This window comes from Salvelinus fontinalis, chromosome 17 (assembly GCF_029448725.1).
Source record: "Salvelinus fontinalis isolate EN_2023a chromosome 17, ASM2944872v1, whole genome shotgun sequence".
In the NCBI taxonomy this organism is placed as follows: Eukaryota; Metazoa; Chordata; class Actinopteri; order Salmoniformes; family Salmonidae; genus Salvelinus; species Salvelinus fontinalis.
In genome coordinates, this window is record NC_074681.1 from 30,811,598 (window position 1) to 30,826,183 (window position 14,586).

At 40.5% G+C, this 14,586-nt stretch overlaps 2 protein-coding genes across 8 annotated transcripts in view; both read right to left on the reverse strand.

The window, feature by feature from the left end:
* Positions 1–310: 310 nt before the first annotated feature.
* LOC129814142 (armadillo repeat-containing protein 1-like) lies at positions 311–5,832 on the reverse strand. Its single transcript, XM_055866970.1, has 7 exons — positions 5,743–5,832; positions 4,989–5,176; positions 4,661–4,752; positions 3,877–4,066; positions 3,636–3,752; positions 3,308–3,382; positions 311–3,016 (listed from the first exon to the last, which is right to left on the reverse strand). Exons 2-7 carry the CDS (start codon positions 5,148–5,150, stop codon positions 2,825–2,827), a joined length of 828 nt encoding a protein of 275 aa, XP_055722945.1. The 5' UTR covers positions 5,151–5,176; positions 5,743–5,832; the 3' UTR covers positions 311–2,824.
* Positions 5,833–6,496: 664 nt separating this feature from the next.
* LOC129814141 (high affinity cAMP-specific 3',5'-cyclic phosphodiesterase 7A-like) overlaps positions 6,497–14,586 on the reverse strand; it is a 48,535-nt gene continuing 40,445 nt past the window's right edge. For all 7 annotated transcript variants that reach the window (XM_055866962.1, XM_055866966.1, XM_055866964.1 and 4 more), the window contains exons 10-13: positions 9,151–9,295; positions 8,823–8,919; positions 8,613–8,693; positions 6,497–8,300 (exon numbers count right to left, since the gene is read on the reverse strand). In XM_055866962.1, coding sequence (XP_055722937.1) covers positions 8,074–8,300; positions 8,613–8,693; positions 8,823–8,919; positions 9,151–9,295 — 550 coding nt within the window. In that variant the 3' untranslated portion in view covers positions 6,497–8,073. The remainder of the gene's footprint in view (positions 8,301–8,612; positions 8,694–8,822; positions 8,920–9,150; positions 9,296–14,586) is intronic.

Genomic DNA, 14,586 nt, shown 5'->3' on the forward strand with positions numbered 1-14,586 from the left:
TTGGGTCCAAAGTAATAGCAAGAAGAACATGCATTATGGGAAGGAGCTCTAAGACAAGGCCCTTTTGTCCCAGGGGACCAACATTCTGTTTCTCCCCACTTTTATGGGAATGCAATCACAAGTGAATTATACTGTACAGTACATTAGAGGGAAGCCAAGTCAGTTGGTTGGACTCTCTTTCGATACTAATAAGGGCATTAGTTATCTACTATACAGAACATTGAAACTAAATGAAAGTGATAGACACCTCTCAGAGAAGGACACCAGTTGTCAGTAAAAGGGACATTTCATTCATTGAAACCAAACATGGTCAACATCTTTCATCGTTTATTATGTTGAATAAACTGTCATGTCCTCCATTTGAGGCAGTACCCTATCCCATCAGTGTCAATAAAATGAACAATTTCATATTTCATAGAATAACATTGGCTTTTAATATTATTTTATGTAACTCTTAGGAATCATAACTCACATCAAAAACACAATGGCCCACAACACTACAGACAAACTGACAGGCAGCAAATATACCTGTGATGCACATACATACTGTACATAACATTCCTGTGCGATAGGTGTTCATTCTGTATTGGTGGAAAGAAACACAACTCAAGCATAAATAGGTTGTAATGTTAAAAGAGCAATTCACTTTTCAACCTCATTCATTATCTCCAGCACCAAACCAGTGTCTACATATCTGAAAACAGTGTTTCTATTATCTGTGGTTAAAAAGATAAGGTCCTTTAAAATGCTTCTTTGTGTCATCACAGTCTAGGATAAAAAGTAACAAAAAAAAGTGATTTTCAAAATCTGCAATGAGTTTCTAGCCAGAGGGAGGGTATTTTATTGCCGGTAGACACTGGTATTGTGCTGGAGATAATGAAAATGAGGTTGAAAAGTAGTGGAATTGCCCCTTAATAGTCAGGAGGGAAAGGAAATATTTAATGTTTGGGGGTTAATTTAAAATACATGAGTGATTTGTATGTGGATTATGTGATAGAAATGTCACCTGAGTCAAATAAAGATGACAAACAAAAGGCTGACTTAAATCATGATAGTTGACCTAATAATGGTTTCTGAACAAAAAGCATGTCAATGACAAGACAAAGATATTTACATATTTCTTTGTGAATGACTTCATTGGCAACCAATGCACAGTATTGATGAGTGTGAACTATACAGTATTTGCAAATAAGATGCATGCTGCCCTGGCATGATAAACACAATCTAGTCAGGTGTGATTGTACGAGATGGGAGTCTTTACAGGATGAAAAACAAATACATGAGTGGACAACAGGACATTGCTTGATAATTCTATACAAGGATTTTTCCCCCTCCAGACAGATATTGACTTTCAAGACACACTTTCAAAAGATAACCTCTTTTGAAAGTTCTCCCACAGAGGTTGTTACCTGTAAAATAGGTGGTACAAACTGAATACTTCTTATGCTGAGATTTACTTTGAACAGTAAAAAACTCAGCACAAACATTTCCCATTCATACACTAACATGCACTGATAGCATAGCTATTTCAGAGGCTGGGCAATTGATCCACTATATTGACTGAACCAGCCAAAATATTCAGAATTCTATACTTACAGATAACCCGAAACTAAGGCAGCACCCACTTGAGCTCCCTTTAACCACAGGTTAAGGACACGGCTGGCCAATCCATCTCCAATGAAATCTAACAATGTTTGTTTCCATCAACATATATTCAGAGATTATTAATGTTCGGTTTAGCCTAATCTTGGTTAAACCAGAACTCAAATCTCACGTAATTTGGTCAGATGCTTAACCGTTTATGTAGTCTGTCCACGAGAGATTTACGTTTAGCCTTGTATTATTTTTAACTGTGTTAAATCATGCAAGACATTGGGGAAATGGCAGAGGCTGTCCCTGAAAGAGGAACAATGCTCTTCCTTAGGAAAGATATTCTAATATTGTCCTTCGAATGAGTAATACTTAACATAAAACAAGCTAATGACAGCACGTTGTTAGAGAATACCACAGTGGTCAGACTGTTTTCTCTCCAGAAACAGCATGGAGATGTTAGTCTCAACCAGCCACCCAGTCCTGTAAACATTTCTCATAACTCACGACAGATTCCATTAATGATTTCAGTAGGTATTGGAATTGAAGAGTACCTAGATTGGAGTTTATCCAATGTCTACATCAGTAACCTTTGGAATATATCAAAGGAGAGCCTTACAGGCAGAATACATTTCAGAACTAAAGCTGACAGTCAGTCACAAGGGTCTCCATGTAAACAGAATGAAATGAAAGGCACGATAACTGAACACATGTTGATTACTGCATATTCTGGAACACCCATTGCCAAAAAAGAGGAGGATGGGTCAGTTCTTGGTCTAAAAATTCAGATAAAAAGGTAGGGAGAAAAAGACCCTTAATGCAAACACGCTTTCAGATGCTTAAAAAAAAGTGCTCTAACTACAGGAAATTAATTTTGTGGTAAAGTTTCGACCCTTTCTGATGGATCATGTCCTAATGCTGCCACAATAATGCTCCTCACAACAAGACAATTTGGTTTTCAAAACATTTACATGTGCAGAAAGAATAGTCTAGCTCTCAATCAGAACCCTAAAGATAAGAAATAAGAATCAATTCCGGAAGCCAGTCCTGTCCCTTAATGGCTTGGTGATTCTGTATGGTGCAAGGTGCGTGTGAGATTGTGGGTGCATGTGTGTACTGTACGCATTGGAATAGTTTGTTGTTACACATTGCCTTTGGCAGTCCAGCTCTTTGGCAGCTGGGAGCCTGATTCTGTATCTGTAGTATCTGAAGAGGTGTGGGTGGTCTGGGAGTGTCACCAGTAGAACGAGCGGGACAGGAAGTTAGCTGCAGTGCCTAGCCAGCCTGCTCCATCCTGCCCTGTGCCCACGAGGGTCACAGCCTTGTCTGGCTCCTGGGACGGGCTCTCCTCCTCTGGAAGGTAGTCTGGAAGAGCCACATTCTGCTCTACCGCTACCGAACCATCCTCCGGGAATGGGATGATTACCTGAACAGCAAAAGGAAGTGTTAAAATCAATGTGCAGCATAAGGTAGATGACATTCCTGCATACAAGGTCAAGGAGCATTGTATTTGAATTTAGATTCGAATTAGATACCCAACTCCGTTCTGTCAGCTTTATCCTTGAGATAAGATAATTCCTTGATAATATTTGTAGACCAAAATAGACCTTCTCGGGGAAATCAATTGCAACAGAAAGTATATAAAACATTGATTCAACCAAGGCTGTTGTTAAGACAACAGACACAAAACACTGGGAGTTCATTCATAAACACAAACCTCTTCTCCATCCTCTCCCCTGACCACCTGTTGAGCTTTCATTACTTCAGTTGAGGCGATGGCAGAACCCAAAATCTACAGAGGAGGCAGAGGTTTAAATGAATACCAACAACACATCAGCCATTATTCCCTCCTCCATCCCCTCTCCAGAATGTTCTATCAGGACAGCAGGTTGTCTGCCACCTTAATCTCTCGTGGACTAATCTAACGAGGCATTATTATTATTATTTTTGGTTCTGGGTTGCCGAGATTAGACAGAGTCGCCTCTGGCCTCCATTGCCTCCCTAGAACATGCTGTTGGCTACTGGACAGACAGGATGCGACTCACCTCTGCCTTCAGGTCTGAGCGGATTCTGACGATGCACCTCTTAACGCCCATCTGGAATGTAAAGCTGATGACGCCTCGGATCTTCAACAAGGACTCTTCACAAAGGCTCCTCCGGCTCTGGAGGAGATTAATGGGAATAACTGTATAAACTCACTTTACCTCTTAGAGGTAAAGTAACTCTTGGAGCTAACATGACAGTGTCCTTATTGATACACTTATTGGTCAGTATGGGGGCACTCACAGAGTCATCCAAGCCATGTATGTGGAGGACCACTGTTTTGGCCCGCTTGTTGGTGGAGCCCAGGAAGAACTGGGCCTTACGTCTGCAAGAGGGGCCCTCCTCAGGCTTGTCTGCATCCTCACTGTTAGAAGCCTGGAGGAGTTCATAGATTTCTGAGGCCAGCAGCTTAGTCTCTCCTGGGGTGGTTGTCCTAAGGGGGGGAAAAAGATAGATTTTAGATGACTAAAATCTTTAGTTTCACAGTATTAATGTACATGCTCTGAATTGTGAGACCCAAGTAAAATTACAAATACAGTTTTGCAGCACTTACAAAAATACCTTCTAGCTGTGGCTCAGAATGTTTGTTTCTCTACTTATTATTTATTTAACCTTTATTTAACTAGGCAATTCAGTTAAGAACAAATTCTTATTTATAATGACGGCCTACCAAAAAGCAAAAGGCCTCCTGCGGGGTCGGGATTAAAAATATATATAGGACAAAACACATCACGACAAGAGTGACACCACAACACTACATAAAGAGAGACCTATGATGACAACATAGCGTGGCAGCAACACATGACAACACAGCATGGTAGCAACCCAACTGGGTCTAAGAAGATGAGCTATGTAGTGTTTGACATGAGTTTAGGACTAGTTGGATTTTTGCAACCTTGGGTCTCACAGGGAAAAAGAACAGTTGCAAAGAACACCAAATATTTTCTATTTGACAAAGATATCAACAGACAAGATGAGTGAGACTACACAATCATAATCTGGGCTTTCGCAGGGGTGAAATACTCACTTTTGCATGACATTCTGAAGACTTAACATCATCCCCAGCTCCCCCTTCATTTTCTCCCTGTTTTGACGACATTCTGCGAGGTAGCGCACAGCCTGAAGGGGACACAAGAAACACAAGAGAACACATTCACCCACAGCAAAACGACATTCCCACTTACAAGGTTAAGGAGCATGGTATTTGAATTAAGATTACAATTAGACACCCAACAACCATTTATTTATTGTTGGGTGTAAGTAGCTAGTACATAGACTTCAAAGCAGCCCAGTCACTTCAGTAACCAGGTGCATTGACTTTTAGAATGCAATGCATCCACTACAGGGGGGCTTACCAGGAGTGCTGAGTAGACAACCTGGGGATTGGGATGGTCCAGAAAAAGGATGAGTCCGGGTAAGCAACCTTGGTCTTGAACAATAGCTCTTCTGTTCATAGGATCTGCAGCAAGATCCCTCAACTGTTTCACCACAGCCAAAGCGTCTGGCTCCCTACTCATGATGCCTCTTACAGACCCATACAAGTCTGAATCGACAGAGAGAGAGAAGATATGGAGGGGCTGACATTCAGAAACAAGTCATCAGCTTTTGCTATTAAATGTCTTAGCTAGCTCAATAGTAATAATTTCAATATTATTCTGTAAACACAGTATGTAGCTAACGTTAGATAGTTAAATTACATCCCGCAGGGCAACATGCTGTGCTCCAATATAACATGTGTTTAGTAGATATAGATAACTAGGTTTTTACTTAGTTACCTATCTAGCTAGCTGACGTGTTTGTCAGTAAGAGAAAATGTGAGTTCGTTTTTATGCTAGAGCCAAGGTGGATGATAGTTAACTAGCTAACGTAGTAAATAAGCAAACTCTATACTGGTGGGATTGGATGAATGTGTTCGCTCTAGTTAATGTTTTTAACTGAATACTTTTTATGTTAGCTGTAAAGCTTGAAATATAGATACACAATTATGTTTGGCGGGCAAATACAAAAGTATTTAGCAAAACAATGGCTCAACTCATGACACATTTGACACAACCTCGCTAGTTAGCGTATGCTAGTTAACTGACATAAGCTAGCAACACAGCCGTTTACCTTCAAATAAATGCCTCTTCAGACCTGCACAATGTGCACACAGCGTCTAAGAAAGACAGCATGAACAAAATCCAACGGGTAAAATGACACAAATGTAGCCAGACGCTTTTATTTTCTGTTATTATTACATTACAAAATGTGGTATTCAGTTACCAACAAACTGGACAGGACTGTTCCAAGCCGCCACTCTGCAATATAAACGTCTCCGATTGGACGTTGTGGGCGACATGCCCACTTCACAAGCCATTCAGCTGCATTGTTCTTGCGTGATGTCAGATGATGCCCCGGCATACTGATTTAAGATCAGTTTTACGGTTTATATTGTAACACGGATCCTCAATGCACCTAGATCTGAATTAATGTCAGACCGCTACAAAGTAATATTTTTAAACAAAACACAGATCAAAGAGAAAGCTTAGTTATCTGTGATGTAATCATTAGTCCAAATAGTTGCAAAACGTTCTCAACTATAACGAGTTTCTTTTTGGACAAATTCGGCAGGTCCCATAGATATCCTGTTAAATTACTAACATTTAATTCTGTCTTGGTCCCTCCCCGTTTCGTTCCGTTTGATTTAGTTTAAGAAACGTTTTGTAACATAATTGGCCTAATGAATACGCCCCAGCATCTTTAATAAAACATTAAATAAATATTTTCTCGAATTTGCAAAACACCACAGAGAATAGAACATTATTTGTAGAACTGTAAAGAATGACTGAGACTGCTTAAAAGAGAGGAAAAGAAAGCAAGCACGTGTGACAAGTTGTTTTAATGAAAATGTAACTGCAACTGGCAAGTATCAAAATATCAATTTGGCAAAGCTTTTCACAAAATAGTTTGCCACGCAAGTTTCTAGCCAAAAACGACTTACATTAAAATGGTAAACAGTTATATCAAACAGTCTTTCAGTTACCAGAAAATACAATTGTTTTGCCATAATGAAAAGCATTCAATGTACTGAACGTCCAACCAGAGACACGATCGTGCCTTGTGTATAGAATCAAAAAACAATACCAAAAATAAATTAAATATGGAATGTTTTATGTTGACTGAGTCACTGACCAATCTACTAATGCCTAGTAATTTCCTTCCACATCAGAGGCAAACAGTCGGACAATGCATTGAGAATACATGATCCACCTTATTAAAAAACAACTGGTTTGGTCACTTAGTTTTGTGCATAGCTTAAAGGCATTGCCAGTCTTAAATGTTGCCTGTTTGCATTCTAGAAAGGGCTTCAACTCTCTAAAATAACATTGTATGTCATGGCGCAGCTCTACCAGAGGCAGACCTCCCAATTTCTCTTAATAAGTAGTCATGCTGTTTATACCTTCAACACACTTAACTCTGGTCATCCGTTACTAATATGGAAGAGTGGTTATTCAAGTGTTGAAAGAATGTTAAGGTCATAGAAATAGAATCTATATTCTATTTCTATGGTTAAGGCCACACGTATGCCCCCTTTCCCCCCTAACAAAACATCAGACTATGGTTAAATCCCCAACACCATACAGGTAAAGAAATTGATTTCATACCACATCCAATATACTTTTTTTCACACAATTAGTCTCTGAGCTGACTGAGTCTTGGGTCATAAGACATGTTATAGTTCACAGTGCAAGTAGCAACAAACGGACCAAAACAGTCGTTTCAGGGCATTTGGTGTGTTGATCTGCAATCAGATGTTTGTTCAGTATGTACAGGACAACTATTTCATGTGAGTGGTTATTCACATACAGTATGTACTATTTTTTTTTACAGAACCAATGTTTAATTTGTAAAATACAACACAAAGTAGATGCTTGTAAAGAGGCAGCAGTGAAGTGGGCTCTTCACATTATTTATTGTACGAGGAAGTATTACTAAGTCTGAAATAGAGAAACCCACAGAAGCTTGTCTCAATCACTCAACATGAACCTCTCTCTGAATACAAGGTTTCCTCACTTTAAAAACATTAAAACAAATTGTTTGCAGATGGCACTTTAATCAGAAGGGTCTTTTTAAAATAAGTCCCTTCAGGTCTCTATTCAAAGGGTGGCATGTCAAATTAGTGATGTCAGAGCAGAACTACAGTAAAAATAAATAAAATATGAAATAAAAAACGAAATACAGCAGAAGCAACATGAGGTATCTATGTATTGCTCTATGTTGTTAAAGTAAAGGGTCAAAATGCAATAAATTAAGTTAAATTATGTGAAAAACAAAAACAGTGGTTAACCTAGATGGGGAGCATGTGGCTGAGGTGCTGTGGTGCAGGGAGTGATGGGTAATGTAGTTTTTGTCCGGTGAGGAGATTCTCTTCGCTTCCTGACACTTCACTCTCTTGGCGAGTCATGACCGTTTACTTCCCTGAGGTAATTCTTTGGAGTTTGAGTCCTTGACAGCAGAAGTCCTCTGTTCCTCTGAGGCCCTACTAGTGCTAGCCTCCTGCTTGTCCCTACCCTCCTTCCAGCCTTGCTTGTTCAGGCTCAGGTGGCCCATCATGGTCTGGGACAGCCGTGTGTCAGAGAAGCGTGACCATTCCACAAACAGAGGCTCCACCACGTACGTCATAAAGCCTGCAGGGGAAGGAGACATCTCTCATTCAGAGCAAGTTCTGACTAATAAATCACACAATGCTGCTAAAGTCAGGATAAGAAAACCCCAACCACAAGCAAATGTACAAATATTAAGTAGGACACATTTTAAATCATTACAAGTACAGTAAATAGCCTTGTCCGAGCCAGAATGGCCCAGAGGGCAGGAGGATCTATTGTTTCTGTAGCGTGAGGCAGCTTGACGTACACACCCTAGACAGGACACCAAATCATAATAAAATCTAAATTAATCATATGCTTATAGCGGACTTAGATTAAGAGGGGTAACTTTACCAATCTGTATATTGGCAACTGAGTTGGATTGCCTGTCACAGAGTGGGGTTACTTCAAGATGATGTTTCCTCTCAATGTCACCTGATGAAAAGAAGGATTGGTTAATACTCATTATATAAACCATACTGTCACACATGGGTGCAATCTTAATAAACACCTGGATTAATATTAAAGGGGATTAGCCCAGTACAGGGTTTCATGATATAGTACCTTGGTGGAAGAACTCCTCTGTCACTTTCTCGCTCCACAGTTTGCTGAGTTTCCACGGTCGGCAGGGGTTGCAGATGTCCGCACACTTCAGAGCTATCTTTACAGGGTCAATGGGGGAAACAGAGCGGAGACTCAGGAAAAGGACAACATATCGCTCAGTCTGTCTCGCTCTCTCCCTTTCCTCCATCAGCCTCAACCGCATGGACAATTCACTTTTAGCAACACTTCATTGCCTCTGAGATGATCTCTTAATGCCACAACAGTGGAAAAGGGCGATGGATAATACAGTTATTAATGCTCTTTTTGTTATTTGGTACACATTGCTCACCTGAAGGATAAAGTGCCGATGTCCTCCATTAGTGAGGCAGAGATCTCTCTTGTCCAAGTGTGTCCTGAACTCTGACAGATAGTTATTCTGCCTGCTGATGTCCGTGGCCAGAATCAGAGATCCAAGCCGCTCCTCCATGTTAAATCTAAATGACAACAGCATCCAATCAATATTCATTAGCACATACTAATGAAGCAGAGTCATTTTCATAAACATAAAGGTAAAGCATTTTTTTTACTGCAATTTTCCAATGGCAATGGGTGATTACACTGAAGTCTGAAGATACATTTAAATTAGCTAAATCGGGGGACTCCATAGTTAGTATTTCATAAACTAAATGTCTTAGTGGATGTAGATGTAGTTAAATATAGACTATATCTGACAGCCAACAAGGGTTATGCCTAATGAATGGATGAAATTATACTTTGGAAAGAACCCTAGCTCTTCACTAACATAGCTCACTAGATAAAATAAATGTAATAAAGTTAAAGAAAACATTATGAAAAACTCCAAGGGCTTAAACCTATTCATATTTTTCTACCAAGTTGTGGCAAATGAACTGCTGCAAGAAGTACCGAACACAACAATAAGTCTATGCTAGCAGTAATCACATGGATCTGATAAAACAAAAATCAACCAAATTACATAAAGATCCTAATCCAATGAAAATGATTTCATGGCATGCAACAAAACAATTCAGAGTCACAGAAGATGTCCTGTCATTCTCTGTCTCCAATAACAAAACAAAAACATCTCTCCTACAGGTGCAATATATACAGTGCTTTCGGAAAGTATTCAGACCCATTGACTTTTTACACATTTTATTACGTTACAGCCTTATTCTAAAATGTATTAAATGAAATAAAAATCCTCAGAAATCTACACACAATACCACATAATGACAAAGCGAAAACAGATTTTTAGAAATGTTTCCAAATGTATTAAATATAAAAACAGAAATACCTTTTACATAAGTATTCAGACCCTTTGCTATGACACTCAAAATTGAGCTCAGATGTATCATGTTTCCATTGATCATCCTTGAGATGTTTCTACAACTTGATTGGAGTCCACCTGTGGTAAATTCATTCGATTAGAAATAATTTGGAAAGGCACACAGCTGTCTAGATACGGTCCCACAGTTGACAGTGCATGTCAGAGGAAAAACCAAGCCATGAGGTCGAAAGAATTGTCCGTATACCTCAGATACAGGACTGTGGGTCCCCAAGAACGAAGTGGCCTCCATCATTCTTAAATGGAAGAAGTTCGGAAACACCAGGACTCTTACTAGAGCTGGCCGCACAGCCAAACTGAGCAATCGGGGGAGAAGGGCCTTGGCCAGGGAGGTGACCAAGAACCTGATGGTCACTCTGACAGAGCTCTAGAGTTCCTCTGTGGAGATGGGAGAATCTTCTAGAAGGACAACCATCTCTGCAGCACTCCACCAATCAGGCCTTTATGGTAGAGTGACCAGATTGAAGCCACTCCTCAGTAAAAAGCACATGACAGCCCGCTTGGAGTTTGCCAAAAGGCACCTAAAGACTCTCAGACCATGATAAACAATATTCTCTGGTCTGATGAAACCAAGATTGAACTCTTTGGCTTGAATTACCAAGCGTCACGTCTGGAGGAAACCTGGCACCATCCCTATGGTGAAGCATGGTGGTGTCAGCATCATGCTGTGGGGATGTTTTTCAGCAGCAGGGACTGGGAGACTAGTCAGGATCGAGGGAAAGATGAACGGAGCAAAGTACAGAGAGATCATTGATGAAAACCTGCTCCAGAGAGCTCAGGACCTCAGATTGGAGCAAAGGTCCACCTTCCAACAGGACAACAACCCTAAGCACACAGCCAAGACATTGCAGGAGTGGCCTCGGGACAAGTCTCGGAATGTCCTCGAGTTGCCCAGCCAGAGCCCGGACTTGAACACGACCGAACATCTCTGGAGAGACCTGAAAATTGCTGTGCAGCAACGTTCCCCATTTAACCTGACAAACATTGAGAGGATCTCCAGAGAAGAATGGGACAAATTCCCAAATAAATCAAATGCAATTTTATTGGTCACGTACACATACAGTACCAGTCAAAAGTTTGGACACACCTACTCATTCAATGATTTTTCTTTATTTTTACTGTTTTCTACATTGTAGAATAATAGTGAAGACATCAAAACTATGAAATAACACAAAAAAGTATTCAACAAATCAAAATATATTTTATATTTTAAACTCTTCAAAGTAGCCTCCCTTTGCCTGGATGACAGGTCCATTGCTCGTGTTTCTTGGCACAAGCAAGTCTTTTTATTGGTGTCCTTTAGTAGTGGTTTCTTTGCAGAAATTCGACCATGAAGGCCTGATTCAAGCGGCCTCCTCTGAACAGCTGATGTTGAGATGTGTCTGTTACTTGAATTAATGAGATAGGGTGCATGCCAGGCAGCAGGCTGTTAGCCAGCCTGTCAGCTTAGTGGAGTCTGCCACTAGCACAGTCAGTGTAGTCAGCTCAGCTATCCCCATTGAGACTGTGGCTGTGCCTCTATTTAGGTGGGGCAAAACTAAACATGGCAGTGTTCGCCTCAGCAATCTCACTGGAATAAAGACCCCCTCCATTCCTGTCATTATTGAAAGAGATTGTGATATCTCACATCTCAAAATAGGGCTACTTAATGTTAGATCCTTCACTTCCAAGGCAGTTATAGTCAATGACAATAGTCAATCTTGATGTGATTGGCCTGACTGAAACATGGCTTAAGCCTGGTGAGTTTACTGTGTTAAATGAGGCCTCTCCTCCTGGTTATAGTAGTGACCATATCCCCCGCGCATCCCGCAAAGGCGGAGATGTTGCTAACATTTACGATAGCAAATTTCAATTTACAAAAAAAAAACGACTGCATTTTCGTCTTTTGAACTTCTAGTCATGAAATCTATGCAGTCTACTCAATCACTTTTTATAGCTACTGTTTACAGGCCTCCTGGGTCGTATACAGCATTCCTCACTGAGTTCCCTGAATTCCTATCGGATCTTGTAGTCATGGCAGATAATATTCACATTTATGTTGACTTTAATATTCACATGGAAAAGTCCACAGACCCATCAACGACTCAGTGGGTTTTGTCCAACATGTCTCCGACCTACTCACCTGCCACAGCCATACCTAGTTTTGTCCCGTTGAATAAATATTGTGGATCTTAATGTTTTTCCTCATAATCCTGGACTATCGGACCACCATTCTATTACGTTTGCAATCGCAACAAATAATCTGCTCAGACCCCAACCAATCAAAGGCCGTGCTATAAATTCTCGGACAACCCAAAAGATTCCTAGATGCCCTTCCAGACTCCCTCCACCTACCCAAGGACGTTTAACCTTGCATAATACCCTAGATGCAGTCTCATCCCTAAAAACATTTGTCATAAGAAACTAGCTCCATGGTATAAGGAAAATACCCGAGCCCTGAAGCAAGGTTCCAGAAAATTGGAACGGAAATGGAGCGACACCAAACTGGAAGTCTTCCGACTAGCTTGGAAGGACAGTACCGTCCAGTGTCGAAGAGCCCTCACTGCTGCTCGATCATCCTATTTTTCAAACTTAATTGAGAAAAATAAGAACAATCCTAAATGTATTTTTGATACTGTCGCAAAGCTAACTAAAAAGCAGCATTCCCCAAGAGAGGATGGCTTTCACTTCAGCAGTGATAAATTAATTTACTAATTTGAAGAAAAGATCATGATCATTAGAAGGCAAATTACGGACTCCTCTTTAAATCTACGTATTTCTCCAAAGCTCAGTTGTTCTGAGTCTGCACAACACTGCCAGGACCCAGGATCAAGGGAGACACTCAAGTTTTTTAATACTACATCTCTTGACACATTGATGAAAATACAGTTGAAGTCAGAAGTTTACATATACCTTAGCCAAATACATTTAAAAACTCAGTTTTTCACAATTCCTGATATTTAATCCTAGTAAAAAAGTCCCTGTTTTAGGATCATCACTTCATTTTAAGAATGTGAAATTTCAAAATAATAGTTTAGATAATTATTTATTTCAGCTTTTATTTATTTCATCACATTCCCAGTGGGTCAGAAGTTTACATACACTCAATTAGTATTTGGTAGCATTGCCTTTAAATTGTTTAACTTGGGTCAAACGTTTTGGGTAGCCTTCCACAAGCTTCCTACAATAAGTTGGGTGAATTTTGGCCCATTCCTCCTGACAGAGCTGGTGTAACTGAGTCAGGTTTGTAGGCCTCCTTGCTCACACAAGCTTTTTCAGTTCTGCCCACTCAATCCTTTCTATAGGCTTGAGGTCAGGGCTTTGTGATGGCCACTCCAATACCTTGACTTTGTTGTCCTTAAGCCATTTTGCCACAACTTTGGAAGTATGCTTGGGGTCATTGTCCATTTGGAAGACCCATTTGCGACCAAGCATTAACTTCCTGACTGATATCTTGAGATGTTGCTTCAATATAATAATTTTGCATCCTCATGATGCCATCTATTTTTTGAAGTGCACCAGACCCTCCTGCAGCAAAGCACCCCCACAACATGATGCTGCCACCCCTGTGCTTCACGGTTGGGATGGTGTTCTTCAGCTTGCAAGCCTCAAGAATTTATTAATGACTCCAACCTAAGTGTATGTAAACTTCCAACTTCAACTGTATTTACACCCAGTGTGTCGTCGTAATCTCTGTTGGAATCGTCAGTCCTTCTGTTGGAGAGTTCATCCGAGCGTCTCTCTCTCTGCTTCCCTGAAGTCTTCAGTACCATTCAGAAATGTTCTCATAGAATAGATGTTTCGGCGGTTGACGGTCTTTGCATCCCAGGTTGACATAATTTCTGCAGAATAGCTGCAGAATAGTAATTAGTATCTAAGACTTGCTCTTATTCTGTCGGGAATGATAGTCTCAGAGTTTAACCATTTCCACCCGTGTAGCCAATGCTCCACGTGGTATGGTTAGGAATTCAACAACCATTGTAACCTTAGCGGACACTGAGGTTTTTGTGGTCTCTACTCAAACCTTTGCCCCCTCAGCTGACCGAGGTACGCGTGGTCTGAACTCAACCTGTGTCCATCGAGGTACGCGTGGTCTAAAGAGGATTGACTTGAACTGCAAATTCTGAGGCTGGTAACACTAATGAACTTATTCTCTGCAGCAAAGGTAACTCTGGGTCGTCCTTTCCTATGGCAGTCCTCATGAGAGCCAATTTCATCATAGCGCTTGATGGTTTTGTGACTGCACTTGAAGAAACTTTCAAAGTTCTTGAAATGTTCCGTATTGACTAAACGCCATGTCTTAACTTCTTATGGCTTGGGGGCGCTATTTTCACATCCAGATAAAGTGTGCCCAAAGTAAACTGCCTACTACTGGGGGAAAAATGTTGAGGTCAATCTGTTTTCCATTGGTTTTCTAAGTCAAGGCCGTTTTAATAGAAATAT